The sequence below is a fragment of the Bubalus bubalis genome, chromosome 4, assembly GCF_019923935.1.
Source record: "Bubalus bubalis isolate 160015118507 breed Murrah chromosome 4, NDDB_SH_1, whole genome shotgun sequence".
In the NCBI taxonomy this organism is placed as follows: domain Eukaryota; kingdom Metazoa; phylum Chordata; class Mammalia; order Artiodactyla; family Bovidae; genus Bubalus; species Bubalus bubalis.
This window is the reverse complement of record NC_059160.1, coordinates 64433177-64449706: the sequence shown is the minus strand read 5'-3', so window position 1 is coordinate 64449706 and position 16530 is coordinate 64433177. Positions and strand designations below refer to the sequence as shown.

General features: G+C 56.1%; 2 protein-coding genes across 3 annotated transcripts; both read right to left on the bottom strand.

Moving 5' to 3' along the window:
* Positions 1-147: 147 nt before the first annotated feature.
* GLI1 (GLI family zinc finger 1) lies at positions 148-11615 on the bottom strand. Of its 2 annotated transcripts, XM_006077884.4 has the most exons (13): positions 10472-11615; positions 7683-7850; positions 7169-7318; positions 6868-6960; positions 6407-6602; positions 6009-6153; positions 5579-5668; positions 5353-5490; positions 4888-5037; positions 3973-4137; positions 3248-3478; positions 2455-2722; positions 148-2079 (listed from the first exon to the last, which is right to left on the bottom strand). In XM_006077884.4, the coding sequence occupies exons 3-13, from the start codon at positions 7266-7268 to the stop codon at positions 338-340; spliced, it is 3318 nt and encodes a 1105-aa protein (XP_006077946.2). In that variant the 5' UTR covers positions 7269-7318; positions 7683-7850; positions 10472-11615; the 3' UTR covers positions 148-337. The 2 variants fall into 2 exon arrangements, with proteins under 2 accessions (XP_006077946.2, XP_006077947.2); XM_006077885.4 differs by lacking the exon at positions 7683-7850.
* A 693-nt stretch (positions 11616-12308) lies between these two features.
* On the bottom strand, positions 12309-14694 carry INHBE (inhibin subunit beta E). Its single transcript, XM_006077883.3, has 2 exons — positions 14079-14694; positions 12309-13831 (listed from the first exon to the last, which is right to left on the bottom strand). The coding sequence occupies exons 1-2, from the start codon at positions 14386-14388 to the stop codon at positions 13083-13085; spliced, it is 1059 nt and encodes a 352-aa protein (XP_006077945.1). The 5' UTR covers positions 14389-14694; the 3' UTR covers positions 12309-13082.
* Positions 14695-16530: the final 1836 nt, after the last annotated feature.

The window sequence follows — 16530 nt, the reverse complement described above, 5'->3', positions numbered from 1 at the left end:
TCCACCTTTGTGAGTCTGAGCTGAGGGCCTGGGATAGGATGAGGAAACTTCTCTAAAGAGGAAGGTGGCTGGACTAGCCCCTGCTTCTCTAGTTCCTGGCCATTACCCCTCCCCCAAGATACTCACATTATAAAGCAGGGCTCTTTCTGATGCAGTTCCTTTATTATCAGGAAACAGTGTCATTATCAAATTCCTCCCCAAATATATTTAGACTGTGTACAGCCCCAGCCCACCCCTCCCATCCCTGGGGCATCCCAGGGGGCTATGGCTCCTCCTCCGGACTTCCTGGTGGGGATGGAAACCCCTCAGGAAATGTGGATCTGTGGTCCCCCTCTCCTTAAGCACTAGAATTGAGGAACTGTGTCTCCCCAGGCAGGGATCCCAGTAACACACTCATGTTGCCCACAGCCATGTTAGGGGTCCCAGAGGGAGGTGGGGTGTGTTCAGAGCTGTCCCTCTGATCATGAGAAGCGGGAGGACTCAGCCCCTGGGCCTCATCCAGAATAGCCACAAAGTCCAGCTGCGTGTTGTCGAGATCAAGAGAGTCCAGAGGGTTACACACCTGCCCTTCAGGAGGAGGGTACAAGGCGGGGCCCCCTCCCAGCCTGCCCACCTCAGGATGGCCACAGCTGGGGTTGGTGCCCCCTGCCTTGAGGGGCCCGTAGCAAGCTGGTAGTGGGGGTAGAAGTCGGGGTGGTGCTGCTGCCCTATGGGAAGCTTTGTTGGCCCCTACTGCAAAATTTTCATGGCATGAAGGGGTAGGATAGGAGCCCGGCTTGTGATTGGGCATATTAGGTGCAAAGCCAGGTCCATATGTGGCCACTGGGGCCTTGGCAGGGCTTGGGCTGACCTGGGAACCCCCCAGAAACTTGGGACTCTGATAGAGAGGTTCTTGGATGGGGGGGTCTCCCCTGCCCCCGCCCTCCCACAGCAGCTCCTGTTGAGACTGAACATAATTACACACAAGCTGCGCCTTGAGGTGTCCTGTAGAATGAGTGGGGGACTCGAAATCCAGGCCGGGCCTGGCTTCTGAAGGCAGATAATCAGGAGGTGGCTGGGTATAGGAACCTGACTGGGGATACTGGGGAGGGGGAGGCTGTGGGTAGTGGGAGAACAGAGGCTGTGAGCGGGGAGGCCCCTCATTGGGGTGGGCATTGAGGCAGGGTGCCAGTCCTGTGGTGTCAGAACCCACGGGGCACCCCTGTTCTGGCTTCACTTGCACTTGTCCATAATGTTCAAGACGAGGACACTGGCTGTAGGCTCCAGCTGGAGCCTTGGGGCCTGAGTAGAGCCCAGAGTGGGAAGGGAACTCACTCCATGTTTCTGGGGTTGGTTCAGAATAGGGAACCTGCTGGGGACAGGGGTTGGGGCCATAGTTGGTGGGTGGACCAGGCCCAAGAGGCAGGGAGCCGGGCCCTCTAGCTCCATAAGGCTCAGCTGCTGCTGCCTCAGGCCCTCCATATCCCAGAGTATCAGCAGGTGGGAAGTCCATATAGGGGTTCAGACCACTGCCCATCATGGAGGTCCCAACCTCTGGCTCCTCGCGTAGCCCTCTGGTATCCATGGAGACATTCTCAGTGATGCTGGGGGGCTGTGGTGAGTAGACAGAGGTTGGGAGTTGGGGATCGAAGTTCTGTCCTCCTCCTACCACTGTGGGGGGGTTGTGGACACAGCCCAAACTCTTGAACCGCTGGACTCTGGCTGGGGCAGGGCGGTCAACAGACCGGGCTGGGTCACTGGCCCTCCGGGTGACCCCTACATTGGGGTTGTATCCTGGATACTCAGCTCGGCTTCTCCAGGGAGGTGCAGGAAGAGCCCCCGTCCGATCCAGGCTGGGTGCTGCAGTGGGTGGGGTACCACCTCCCCTGGCTGAAGCATATCTGGCCCGGAGCAGGTAGTGCTGGGCAGGCGTGAGGCCAGGCAGAGAGGATGCCCCGTTCTCTGGTGGGGAACCAGGGGGGAAAGGGGAAGCAAGGGAGGAGCGGCGGCTGACAGTATAGGCTGAACTGACACTGCTGGAGCTGCTGCTGCGGCGGTCAAGAGATACTGGGGCGCCCACACGGCGAGAGCCAGGAGTGCCTGCAAGAAAAGACAGGCTGGCCAGGGAGCCCTCTGAATTTCACCCTGCCTCCCCCAAAGGGAAGCCTTGTCCTAGAATTCCAGGGAAGGCTCCTTAACTCTAGCCACTCAGTTCTCTCCCCTCCTTCTCTCATTCCCTTTCTGCTTCTCAGTCACCAGAGATTCAGGGTCGCTGTGAACAGTCCTACAGATTGTACACTGCACAAAGAGGATAGCATTCAGAAGAACAATTTTCTGATAGATGGAAGAAAAGTATCTTGAGGAAAGGGGACCTTTTTCTAATTGTACAGCAGCCCTGAAAGGTGAAGTCTTCTTCCAGTCTCGGAGAAGGGCCAGATCTCAGCCCTGCAACCACACCCCACACCCATCACTCACCGGTGTGGGTCAAGCTGGGCAGTTTGAGGCCCCGGGGCCCCATCGGCCGGAACTGATGTAGCTGGTCCAGCCTGAGGTTCTCAAGGCGGCGAAGAGTAGACAGCCCAGTTCCCGCAAGGCAAGGCCCCTCGTCCAAGCTGGACAGGTCCTCTGTGCTGCCCCCTGCATTTCCAGTCATTTCCACACCGCTGTCTGTATTGGCCGCGCTGCCTGCTGGGGAGTGGTCACTGCTGCAGGACGACTGGGCCCCAGGACTCGGCTGTGGCTTCTGTGGGGAAGAGGAGGGCTGAAGGAGGCGCCCGTCCTCCTTCCCCACAGCTCCTTGAACTTGGTGAGTGACTAGAGCCTGTGTCCCAGTGACTGCTTACAGGTGTAGAGAGGGCTGATCAAGTGAAAGACACAGGTGAACTAGGGGAAAGTTGCTGATGAAAAGAACCTAGACTACCTCAAGTCCAATTTGTGCTCTATGACCTTGGACAATTTCTCTAAGTTTCTTCATCTGAAAATGACAAGAGTAAGTTCCCTTCTCATGAAGTTGTTTTGAGGCATACCTGAAATTATACTGGTAGAAGAAAATAATACACTGATTTCTATATGAGCTTGTTGGACCCAGGCACTAATGAATTACAGTAAAATCCCTAGATTTGAGGTAGCCTAAGGAGCAACACTCGGATAAGGGACTGGGGACCAGCCACAGAAGAGAGATGAGCATAGAAGGAGATGGACCACTTGGAAGGGGCTAGAAAGATGTCGGCAGGGCAGGCAGGGGTATGGAGGCAGGGCGTTGCCTCACCATGGCACCCTCCGGCACAGACAGTCTGCTCTCCTCCCTAATGGGGCCTCCGTCCCGCTCCCTCTTGGGTTCCACTGAGGAAAGAGCCGGTGCCCGGGGCAGGGGGCCGTCTCCTCGGTGCCGCTTGGTCACGTGGGCATCAGGACCGTGTACTGTCTTGACATGTTTCCTGAGCGAGCTGGGATCTGTGTAGCGTTTGGTGCAGCCAGGGAGCTTACACACATAGGGCTTCTGTTGAGTGGGGAGTGAAGACAGCAGGCAAAAGAATCAAATCAGGACAATGCAGAAGAAATGGGAAAAAGTGGTAGCGTTAAGTGAAGACAAGGGAACTCAGGGAGGAAGGCATGGCACCCATGGAAGGAAGGAGAGTAGGGCCCTTGGAGTAAAGGATGAAAAGATCAAGGGGAAGATTAGGAAAATAGATAGGCCTGGGAAAGGGGAGGGGATGAACCCAGGGCTGTAAGGCCTCATAGATTCAGGGATTGAAGGTACCCTAGTTAGAATGGGTCTATTTTAGCTTAGCCCTTTGACTGGTTAGAGGTGAGGGAGGGATAGTAAGTGGAAATTCTTGGTTTCAGAAAGACCTTCTCCAGGTGAATTATACGGGTGGAGGGGAACTCACCTCTGTGAAGTGGGTGCTGGGCTAAGGGATTTCTTATGGGGGAAGCTCCCCAGTAGGTGGCTTCTTTAAGTGGGGAGGAGGGTCTCTTGAGTGGGGCATTCACCTCATTGGAATGGGTCCGATTCTGGTGCTTGGCTCGGTCACTGGCATTGCTGAAGGCTTTACTGCAGCCCTCATGCTCACACATGTATGGCTTCTCACCAGTGTGTGACCGCAGGTGCGTCTTCAGATTTTCCAGGCGTGAGTATGACTTCCGGCACCCCTCAAACTAGGGGATATGGGGTCAAAGGATGGCTCTCAGACAGAAGGATATGGAGATTAGCGGAACCCTGAATCTCAAAAGGGACATACATCAGAGAATATAACTCAAGTGTGGGACTTCCCTGGTGGTCCAGTGACTAAGACTCTGTGCTTCTGATGCAGGGAACTTGAGTTCAATCCCTGGTTAGGGAACTAAGATCCCACATGCTATGCAGTGCAGGGGAGGGGGGTGGAGATGGGAGAGTGCTGGGACTATAGAATTCCCAAAATTCAGGGACAAGGGTAGGCAAGAGCTGAGGGGACAGAAGTAGCTGGAGGCACTCTGCCTGCAGGGATGTGGAGATGAGGCAGCAAGCACTCTGGATCAAGTCATAGCACATCTCCCTGCCTGGGGAGCCCAGACTGTGTTAAGATGGGGTCATCCTGGGAGTGGGTGTCCTCAGTCCAGGGCTTCTCCATTAAGCCAAGTTGCGAGCACAGTGCCTAGGTCCACTGTACTGTCGGGTGCCCACAAAAGTGTTTTAATTTCTTTTAAAAAAACAAGGGGGAAAAAAATTAGCTTTTAGGTCCAAGAAAGTGTTCTAACATGTAACGTCAATATGTTCATCTTTATACCAATGCAGTCAATACAACACAATTTTTAAATGTTTGTTTGTGGAGGAAGGGACCTGTGATGGCAAAAGTCAGATTGGCCCCTGCCTTTGTGGGGAGCCTTGATTTAGGAAGGGCCCCTGAGCTTGGGGAGGGGGTGCCTCACCGTGCACTTATGTGGCTTCTCGCCCGTGTGTCTGCGCATGTGCACCACCAGCATGTACTGGGCTTTGAAGGGCCTCAGCTCCCTGGAGCAGCCCCCCCAATGGCACACGAACTCCTTCCGCTCTCCATGGATGTGCTCACTGTTGATGTGCTGAGGGAGAAGATGCAGAGGCTCTCCGAGGTTCCCTATGCCCCTGAGATCCAGAACAGACCTTCTCTTGACCTCCCCACCCCATCATATCCCTCCATGACTTCCTGTCATGGGGAAAGAAAAGCCAGGAAGAAGATCAGAGCCCACATCTCCGTTCCTCCACGTTTCTAAACAAAGCTACAGCTCCTCTTGAGTTTCTGCCTACCCACTGGGTATTCCATCTTTGACCCCCTGCCCTTAGCCTGACTCCACCATGTCCCACCCAGAATGTCCTACAGGCTCCAGCAAGCATTCCTGTTACCCCCCAGGGCTCACATGCACCAGCTGCTCCTGGGAGTCGAATTCCTGACTGCAGCCATCCCAGCGACAGTCAGTCTCATACACAGAGTCAGGCTCAGGCTTCTCTTCTCTCTCTAGGTCCTCCCGCCCATCCAGCATCCCCAGCAGTGGATCCTAGGGTAGAAGAGAAAACCCTAGGGTCACCTGGTGACAGCTTTTGTTTTGCTCAGGTTCCAGAGGTAAAGCTCCCCCTCCCCATTACCTGTGTGCTCGAGGAGTTGGGACTGGACATATCACCTTCCAAGGGCTCCTCCGGGCACTTGTTAACCAGCACACCTAGCTCAGACTTCAGCTTTCCCAAAGGAAGGTGAGGATGACGAAGGCAGAAGTGGGAGGAGGAAAAGGGACCCCAGCCAAGTCTTCCAGCCCTGAGTGTCCCACCCTAGCAGCTGCAACCCCTGAGTTTGACTTCCTCCTTAGACTGCACTGGTGAATGGGGTGAGCAAAAGGTGGGATCTCACTTGGAAGAGACTGACTGAACCTCAAGGAGTCAACCCCCGGCACCCATACTCCTTTATTTTTCTGGCACTGAAAACTTTTACGTCCTCTATTCTTCCTTTGCCTTTCCTCTAAAAAAAAAAAAAGCCCACCACCCATCTACCCTGAACTGAGGGAAATCAGGTGATTCTCACCTGGCACGTTGGGAGGGGTCCCCGGGACTGAGGATGCGGCATCATCCCACCCTGCGTGGGGTCATGGGGACCACAGGGCTGGACCCCAAAAGAAGGTGAGGTCCCTTTCTGGTGGTTCATCTGGGGTGAGAATCCCAGAGATGGGCTGTGGAGGAGGAGGAGAGGCAATTATGTAGGACTGTCGTCTCAGAAAGCCTCAGGAGTTCCTGGGCTCTTTGGAAGGTTTCTGGAAGACAGTATGGGAAACAGTGGAGGCAGCCCAGGGGAAGTATAGAGGAGGACTTCCACACTTTGAAACAATAAGGATTCAAAGAGGATCAGGTGGTTTGGAGGGCTTTGAGGCTTCTAATGGGGTTTGGCAGGGTCTTAGGGGCCTCTTAGCTCGAGGCTGTCTGCACCTCATGGTGCCGATGGAGAGGTGACCATAGGAACCCCCCGGAGATGCACAGCGTGAGTTGATGAAGGCCACGAGGGAGCTGGGCGAGGTGCGGATAACTGTCTGCAGGTCCAGGCTGGCGTCTGACAGAGGTGAGATGGAGAGTGCCCGCTTCTTGGTCAATTTGACTGCACTCCGGGGAGGAGGAAACAGTGGCGCTGGGGCAGGAAACAGGGGAGGTAGATACGGTAAAGGAGTAGGCCCCTTATGCATCCAACCCATGAGGACTGACTCTCAGCAAAAAGAAATAACACTAGACACTGCCCTGTTGACCTCATCTGTGACCTTCTGATCATGCTCTGACTCCTTAATCCCATCTCTAGGCATTTCCTTTTCCAAGGTAGATCCCCTGCCCTCCAACTTTCTTCCTCAGGACAAATCCCAAAGGGGCAGAAAGGCAAGACAGGTTGCCTGAGGCCTCACCCTCCGCACAGCTGTTGGCTTCTCTGGCTGGCCCATAACTGTGGGGGCCGGGCATGAGGGTGGCCTGATGACAGAAGGGCAGACCTGGCAGTCCTAGGAAAGAGATAAAGCTGGAATAGGGCATGGGAATGAAGGACACATGCAGTCCATCTTGAAACCCCAAGTAAGGCCCAATCCCATATGGCATGGGACCGCAAATCTTTTTGTATATGGAAACTGGAATGGGATAGAAGAGGGACCCCTGGGGCTGGGTGAGAGATCTGCCAGTAGTCAAGGTCCAGGGACTGGTGTATGTACTGACCTTCTGTCCCCATGCCGGGGGCCCCCTGACTGGGGAGGGGCCGGAGACAACAGGGCTCGCCATAGCTACTGACTGGTGGTGGGGTCATCGAGTTGAACATGGTGTCTCAAGAGGAGTGTGTGTGGGTCACTGCAGGAGGGGATGGGAGACCTGCAGGTTACAAAGGAAGGACGGAAATATGGAAGGTCAGATAAGTCACTCAGGCCCAGAACCATGGGCAGATTACCTCCAAGACATCTGCCATGGAAAATCAAGTTGAAAGGAGCATCGCTCAGCTAGGGAAGATTACAGAGAGAAGTCCCATAGAGACAGAGGCAGTCTTGGAGATCTTTTTAGGAACTAGGGAGGAGCTCTGCCTGAATGGAGTGTGTGTGTGAGTGTTGGGGGAGTGTTGTGGACTAAAATTGTGACTAGGACCTTCAAGTGCTTTTTATACCATGGGTCCTGTTTCTTCTGACCATGGGGCCAGCCTTCAGGGATGGGATGGGGGAGCTCAGGAGGAGGAGTGACTGACCTCAAGCTCTGTGCTGGCTGATCAGCCTGAGCCCCTCTCCCTTTCCTTCATCTGTTGCTCGTGGACAGCCGGTCTACAACCTCTCCAGTGTCCAGCAGAGGGAGCCCTCGCCACAGCCCAGACAGGCTCACGGGGCCAGGAGGGAGCCTAGATGATCTGCCCTTTGCTCTGTAAGGCAGAAAACTCTGTGGAAGGGGAGCAAGTTTCTGAGGAGAGCCTCCCAGGTCTGCTGGTGCAAAGGATGGAAGCCGGTGTTACTCAGGGGTGGTTTCAATCTGGGCGCTGACCTAACTTTTTTGGTTTGTGTTGGAGCAACAGGAAAGGAACTGTGAGGAAAAGCTTTGGGAGAATAAACACACACATTCGTGGGCGCACTCACACACAAGTCATCATCCGTTAGAGAGGAGAGAGGTAGTGAGGAAGAAGAGGGTGCCGCTGTCCACTTTTCTCCTCAGGCTCCAGATTTTGCTCCACCCCGGGTTTTCCGGTCTCCCGGGAATGAGGGTGGGGTGGGGCGGGGTAGGGTGGAGAACGACCGGGAGCGGGCCGGCCGGCGCGGTGGGTGATCCCGGGATGCTGGGATTTAGGGTGAGGGCGGGGTAAGATGGGGAGCGGAACCCGGACCCCAAGACCCAGCCGATCCCCGCAGCCTGGGCTGTACTCTTCCTAACTCCTTTACTAGCGGAGATCCGGGTCCTGCAACCAAGACCTCCCAACTCGACCTTGGCATTACGTTGGTGGGGGGGGGCGGGGGCACAGCTGGCTGGCAGCTGGATGGGGGGACACTTCTCCCGCCTCCTTCCTCTATGACTCATCTAAGGAGGCGGGGGCTAGCAAACGACCCCCCAAATCTAAAGAGACTCCCCCAAACATGCCTACCCAGTCATCTTTCAGCCCCAATGTCCAGCCACAAGAGAACCGAGATGGAAATGGGGCGCTATGACCACGCGTGCCACAGCCCACCAACGTCTCCCCTTCACACTGGTGAAAGGAATATTTCGCTTTTTCCAGCTACAGAAAATGAAGGTTTTCTGGGGGTGTGGATAAGAGCGCAGGATGGCGCAGAAAGCTCTAGGGTTCCCTTGCTGGAGCCCTAAATCATCTGTGTCTCCCAGTTTTCCAGAGTCCCCCCTTGCACCCCCGCTCCCCAACTCCCAGGAGTCGGCCCCGCCCCCTTCTCCCGGTCCCGCCTTCCCCGCCCCCGTGCCTCCTCGGCCCACCCAAGTCGCCGCCGCAGGCTCTGGCTGCAGACGGCTCCGCTTCCCCCGCCCGCCCCGGGAGCCTAGTCGAACGAGCCGCGGCGGAGTGGGGGGGGGGGGGGGGGGGGTTGGATTGAGAGGCGGGACACATTCTTCCCTCCTCCCCTCAGTGTATCCAGAGAGCTGGCATTGGCGCCCGTGGCGGGGCGGGGGGTTGGGGGGGGGGGTACTGTTAGAGAATAGGAGTCCCCTTGGTGGGTGGAAAAGAAGAATCCAGAAACTATACGGAGAGAAAGTGACTAGGGTAAATAAAATAAGGTGTGTCTGGGGAGGGGAGGGGCCAGGACACCTTAGGTTCCCGGGTATCCCCGCTGGCTTCCTAAGGGTTAACCCCTCCAGACCCCCGGGAACCCCCTAGTGACGTCAAGGGCGGGGTCTATACTCCCTGGTAGGGAATGCCTGGAAGATAATGGGGGGGAGGGTATCTCGACCCCGCCTCCAAGGAAAAACCAACCTTGTGCTGGCCCTTACAAGTTCCCCCTGGGAAACTGCCCGGCCTTCTCCCTCTACTGGACCATAAGGACCTATCCTATGAAGACCCCAGTTCTCCAGCGCCCTAAAACCTTCAGTCCCCAGTCTATGGGATTCCCTTTCCCTAATCCTGTCCCCAAAGCTAGGTGCCCAGGGCGGATTGTTTCGGGGTCACAGGGCCTGAAAGAGGCTTCAGAGCGGGGACCAAGGGCAGGCAGGGTGGTCTGAGCCAGAGGAGGGGCCTCAGTCCCCAGCTCCCGTTTGGGAGGGGGGCCAACGGGGATGCACAGTCAGGCAGCGGCCAGTGGTCCCGCCCAGTCCCAGTAGGGGTCTCCTGGTGGCTGCCCTCGGCTGCCCTGGTGGTCCTGAGGTCAGAGGGTCAGGACAAGGTCTCCTCAGTTCCTCCTTAGCACCCTGCCTGCAGCCCTTGGGACCCAGGAGTCCACGTTCCTTGGAGAATCTTTCTTGGGCCTAAACTAGAGACTGACTGCCCCAGTCCCCTTCCGACCCCAGAAGACAATTCCTTTCCCTCAAAACACATGCACCAGCAAACACATCTGTCACAAGACAGGTCTGAGGTTCAAGCCCAGCCGCCCCCCAGTGGTCCTGTCGCCTCACACACCCCATCTAGGACTCTCTCCAGAGCTGTTCCCTCCTTTCAGAAACACTGATGTCTTCCTGCCCAGCGCTCATAGTCGCACCTGGGGTTCGCTCTCTACCACGCAGACCTCCAGCTAACAGTCCTCCTAACTTCTTCATCCCAACCTCATTAAAATGAGATGTTTCTAATATATGGGAGAGGCGGAGACAGACAAAGAGATCCACGGTTGTCTGAGACCGAGACACACAGACTGTCAGAAGGAAAAAAGAGAAAGGGAGACACATTTGAAAAAATTCTCCAAACTTTCTAGTATCTTATCCCAGACTCTTCCACCTCTATTTTGCCTCTGTGCCCCTGGTCTCCCCCTCGGCTGGGCAGAGTCCCTCGCAAGTAGAGCATCCCCTCAGGTCCCTTCCCCCACGGCTCCCAGGTGGTCCCCCGCCTGCCCCCCTTCTCACCTCCGTCTGGGCGCAGGGCTCGGGATGCACGGTCCAGAGCTGGAGTCTGGGCTGGGGGGTGTGCGGTGGGGAGGGGGGGCGGACAGGGCTACAGCAGCGCAGCCTCAGGGCCACCCCCACCCCCCCAACCTGGCCCCCAGCCCTCCCGCCGGCCCAGCCCGCCGGGCCGCGAGCCGGGACCACCCGTGAGAAGCACAAACTTTTTTTTCCCTTTTGCAAAAACTTTTTCTCGCTCTAGCCGCTGGCGCGCCGCCGCTCTTCCCGTTCGCCCCTCACCTCCCTCCTATGTCCCTCCCTCTTGCCGTTCTGGAGGATGAGGCGGGGTAGCTGGAAGCAAGAGAGGGGGTGCCGGGCTTATTGCACCCCCAGGACCCCCAGGATCCTCCCCCTCCCTTGAGGGACCCTATACTGCCTACTCCCCCCCTCCAACCCCGAACACGCTGCTGGTAGTGGGTAGTAAATCCCGGCCTGGATTCCTGGATCGGCTGCCCACCAAGAGGTCCTGAATCACAGCCAGAAAAAACAAATTGAGAAATAGATTGGGGGGCGGAGGGAATGACCAAAAAACTCACCCGGGAAAAAGAATATTGGAAGTAGGGTCGTCGACTTTAGTTGGTGCTAACTGAGCATTCCACAATCCTGTAGTTTTTCTGCCGGCCTCACCCTTTGGATGGAACATGAGGGGGTTGGGACAGAGTTGGGATGGAAACAAGATTGGGACAGAGTTGGGTTGGGAGCCCTGGGCGGAAGGTAAGGGGTCCAGGCAGTATAAAAGGGAGGAGTAACGGCTGCGGCACTGGGTGTAGGGTAGGGTTTGTGTTCACAAAATTACTAAGGAACTCTGAGACGGAAGCTCTGTTCCCCGAGAACTCCTGCTTTTCTTCACCTCGAAGTTCTGGAGGCTGGGGCCACCTCTGCACCTCTACGCTGCCTGCACTCTTGCTGCTCAGCAAAGCTGCCTGCTCCCTCTGCTGGTCTTTCGGGCACATGACACCGTCTCCGAGTCTCATTGGAGGCAGAAGAGAATGGGGAAAGCTTAGATCCCCCCACCAAAGCCCACCTGGGAGCCCACGGAGGGGTTATATAAGCCCAAAGAAACGGAGGGGTACACCGGCAGAGGCTACTACTGCAGAGTGGTGGTGTCTGACAGGGGATTGCCCTTTCTTTAGGACTTGTGTTGCCATGGTTACCGGATGCAGGGGAAGGGGCAGCTATTTTAGTCTCTCTGACTTTTCTTTAGGAGAAAGGGGAGGAGACATGGGTTGGGGGAAGGAGCCTCTTCCATCAGCCCTCAGATAGCCCTCCCACATCTTAGTTCTGCTTCCAGGAACCACCCCTCCTTGGGTCTGGAGGGTCAATTAGTTAACTCTTCAGTCTGAGGGTCAAGGGGAAAGGTGAAACTAGGGAGAGGTCTGAGGCCTGACAAATATATGTAGTAACTGTGGGAGGACAGATAAGGAGCCCTATTTTAACCTCCCTCCCCCACATGACTTTGACCCAGACACCAGTTAAACCCAGAGGGTCAGGCAAGATCAATGATGATTGGAGGAGGGACCATGCAATGTTCCTTCCAGTGGAGTTCTTTCAGAGTACACTGCTTTCTCCTCCCCATCCAAGACTCGAGATCAGCGATTCTCAGTTTGCTTTCAATATCCCTTTACACTCTGAGATTTTGTTTATGTGTTTATATCAACTTACCATGCTAGACATTAAAACTGAAAAAAAAAGTTGTAACCCATGAATACACAAGCACACATCCCATTAACAAAGATGTCAGAAAGATGATGTAATCATATGTCCTATAGCTTCTAGAAAACTCCACTCTAGACTATTGAGATGTTGAAAATGAAAAGGCAAGTACCATCTTAGTTTTATTGTGAAAATAGTTTTGACCATGTGAAGGGGTCTCAGGGACTTCCTGCGAGTTCCCAGGCCACACTCTGAGAACTGTTGTTTTGGACCACTATCCCAGCCCTTCATACTTCACACTTGATGTTTTTTTCTTCATTTTTATTAGGAAAGTATAAACTTTGCCTCCCCAATGGGTCCTGCCCCAGAGAAAAACCAGAAAACTTTTCAGGCTTAGCACCGCTCTCTCTGGACTCCCATTTCTGGGGCTTTCCTAAACACCTCCCCTCAGCCCCTTGCCCAGGTCCCTGTTGAGCCTCCCTTCTAGCACTTCCACAGCCCCTACCCTTGGCCAGACTGTCTCCCCCATCCCAAGGTTGCTGGGCTCTTGATTGCTCCTTCCTTCCCTTACTTGAGGACCTTCTCTTCTCTGGAGAGACTAAGTGATTTTTCTCTGCCCTCTCCTTCCCACACTCCCTCCCATCTTCTTGGACAGTTTAGGGTAGGAACTCACGCTTTCTTGATAGACTTCTTTACAGGACACACTTTCCCCATCTCCCCCACATATCAACCAACCTGAAATGGGCTGGAGACTGGACACAAAAGTGCCTGTTTGGGTCTCAGAGGGGTCAATCCAGTCGTATTGCCAGATGACCCATGGGGTGGAGATGTGGGTCAGGAACCTGATGCCTCCAGCCACGGAGGCCCTCTGCCTGGGGACCCCTAGGTTGATCTCTTCACTCCAGACCCCCAGGTCCTCTTGCTAGCTGCAGCCACAGGCCTCTACCACCATATCAGGCACATCTGTCTTGACCACGTTGCCATCACGGTCAAGGTAGAGGAGAGAGAGAGGCCTTCGGGCAGTAGGGACACAGCAAGAAGTACCCAAGGGCCAAGGGTTGTTGGCCTTGAGGAGGCTGAAGACAGCAGAATGGAAGGAGGCGGCAATGCCGGGGCTGCCAGCCAGGTGGGGGGGACACTGGCCACTGCAGTAATTCAGCCGGTACCCCTCGGGTTGCAGGATCCAATCCCGCCATCCCAGCTCCTGGAAGTCTACATAATGGTCTCGCCGACAGCATAAGGGGGTCGCGGGCTCACAGCTTGGGGTCCTCCTCCTGGCCCGGCCTGCTCCAGGCAATTTGGGCTGGGTCTTAAGTTCCAGGAAGGGCCGCTGCTCTCCTGATGTGTCCAGGAGCTGTGGGGCGACAGTGCGGTTGCCTTCCAGGAGACTGCAGTCCAGTCGAAGTTTCAAGACACCAGACTCCTCACGCTTCAAGCCGCTAGAGGGCAGAGTCAGGGCGTGCCAGCCCGGGGTTGTCAACTGGTGCTCAGCCAGAAAGACGCGGGACCCTCGGCCTCTCCTCCTGCCCCCCCATCGGAAAATCCTCAAGGAAAGAGGGCCGGGAAGGGTGGGGAGCACGTGCAGCCAGAGGCGAGCATGATACAGGTGGTGGGACCGAGGAGTGGACAGGTGGAAGGTGAGTGTGGAGCTGCAAGTGGCGGTGGAGGAGTCTGCCAGAAAGATGAAGGGATCGGAGAATGTGAGCGGAGATGATGCTGTACCCTGAGACTCCCAAGAGCCCTGCCCTCCGCTCTCCCCAGCTCCCACCTTCGGAAGAAGCAGGGACTTAGAGTCTAGTCCGGCTCCAATTCCTCCTCTTCCTTCCAGACCCGGCTCCCTCTGCTCGTGCTATCATTGTCAAGCTCCCTTTCTGCCTCCCTGCCCTGTCAGCTCTCTGCCTGTCTCTCCCTCACCCACCTGTGAGGACAGCAAAGCTGATGACCTGCTCCCCATTCGCTGGAACCACTCTTCCCCGCTGCAGTCTCCGGAGGGCTCTGGTGAGCACCGCCTTGGGTGGAGGATGAGTCAGCCGGGGACGACTGGTCAGCTGTAGTCCCTCGAGGATTTGCTGCTTGGCCAGCTTGAGGACCAGAGCTCGCTCTGCTTGGGGTGCCAGTGCGGGGCCCCCACAGGAAGGACACGCAGACCCTGCCACCTGTGCCCACACCAGTGCCCACAGCAGCACCAGCTGGAGCTGGACCTTGGGGAGTCCCATGGTCCTGGTCATCGGCCCAGGGTCAGGTCTGGGGCCTTGGAGGGCCGTTGCTCCTCCTGTTGAGTCTGGCTGCGTGGAGGCCAATGAGGAGGGCACGGCGGCTGCAGCCACCAGTGCCACACCTACCCTTGGCCAAGGGTAGAGCCACCTATCTTCTGTTGCCTGGAACTCAGGAAGGCGGACAGTGGATGGTCCAATGGGTAGCGATGTTCAGTGCAGTCTGCCAGTTTGACCCTCACAGCTCATGTCTGGCTACTGACCGGGGCCTCTCTGGAGCCAGCAGCCTAGGGCTCCCTCACCTAGTGGTCAGCAGGCAGACCTACCCTCTGAGCCCCAGGATTGGCCAGCTGTGCTGCCCATCAGGCCCCTGCCGTGGGTGGAGGTTCCCCCCTGGAGCTCAGGTTTCACCATCTGGCCCTGGTCACGGAGCTTGAGGTAGGGGTGGGGGGGTGGGGGGCGATGTGGACACGTATGATGCAAGAAGGAGGAGGATTTCACAGGCTCAATCCCCAAGGTCTGGGGCTTGGGGGAGGGAGCTCCATGTGAGCAAGGTGGGAAGGTCACTTCCCCCCATACCTCCAGTCTGTCTAGCTCCTGGCCTCCACTGTTGCAGCAGTTTCCATGAGGCAGCTGGGAGTCCCAGTGGTTATTTTTCTGGGCTAGAAGGAGAGCTTGGTTCTTTTTTATTTCTAGCAATGGGGCTGGGACAGGGGTGAGAGGCCGGGGGGCTGGCGGTAGGAATGGAGTCCTCTTGCCCAGGCCAAGGTGGCAGCGTCATGGGGCACAGAAGTTACCTCCTGACCTTGCCTGTGCTGGCTGCCCAGAGTCCAGTTGACCGGAGCACAACGTGGACAAGGGCTGGAGCCTGGGCGGGGGATGGCATGTCACTGTGATGTCTGGGGAAACCTGGAGAGGTGGGGGAGGTGGTGATGCAATATTACATCAGGGCAGAGTCCATCAAGGATGGCAGAAGGGCATGAGACTTGGAAGGGCCTGTCCCAGACACTGGTTCTCTTTCAGGGGACTCCAAGAGCTGCCTAGATTTGGGATATCCTAGGAGTGGTGCCAGCCTCAGTTAATGGTGGTGGGACATGGAAGATTTATGGGCTTTTAAGAACAAAACATGGCCAGGATAGCAACCTGAGTCCCAACCCCAGCCTTCCTTATCACTCTCCTCACTGCCTTTAAATGGGAGGACCAAGGCCTCATGTCATCAGCCTTTCTCCTTATGCCCCAGTTTCTTCAAGAAGCTGGGAGGAAGTGAGTGAATTTTGGGAAATGGGCCCCTATTCCAATTTGTTAATTTCCCGGCTATTCAGCCATTGGGGGCTCTCAAGACAGCCTGCTAGATTCTGGCACTAGGGGAAGAGAGGTGGCGCTTTGGGGGCCGGGACTCAGTACCACCAGTGTCCACCATGTGGCAGTGCTGAGCTGCTGGACAGCAGAGGGCTTAGTGCTAACCAGCTTCCCAGGGAAGGGGCTGCTCTGGGATGTGGAGAAATTCAGAGGGCTTGCTTCCCCACCTCTCCCTCTGGGGACCCTGCCTCTATGCCAGAAGAATGAGAAGCTGGTGCCTCAGCTCTCTCCGCTTGCCGCTGCCGGAAAGCCGAGGCTGTCATCAGGACCACGTCGGTGTTACCTTTAGTTCAGTTTTGGACCTCGTCACTGACATGCGGCAATGGAGGGCTGTGAAGGGTGCCACGCTACAGCACCTGTGGTGGGGAGGGGGCCAATGAGACTTTTAGACCCTCTCTCCATCCTGCCCTTCTCCCTAGATCTTGAGTCATATTCAAATCCCTCTGTCCAGGGCTCTCCCCAGCTGCCAGCACCCTCTCTGTTGGTCAAACTTGTGAGTGACAGCTCCCTCTATCCCCTGGGGTCTGGACCCTAGAACTGCAAAGCTGAGGTTTCTGCCTGTGGCGCTGTCTCTGAGGGCTAACCTGTGGGTGAGCCTGAGTCAAGGGAGCATCCAGAAGTGACTGCAGGAATCACCAACCCCATTCCTCCCCTGCCCTCTCTGTCAGGTGCCCCCAATTTCCAGCTCTTCTTACCCTCTTGCTGCTGTGCATGGCCTGCCCCTACCTCCCCAGTGACACTTACGTCAGAACCCAGCTATAAATATGCTCTTAGCATCTTAGTCACTTTTCCCAAGAA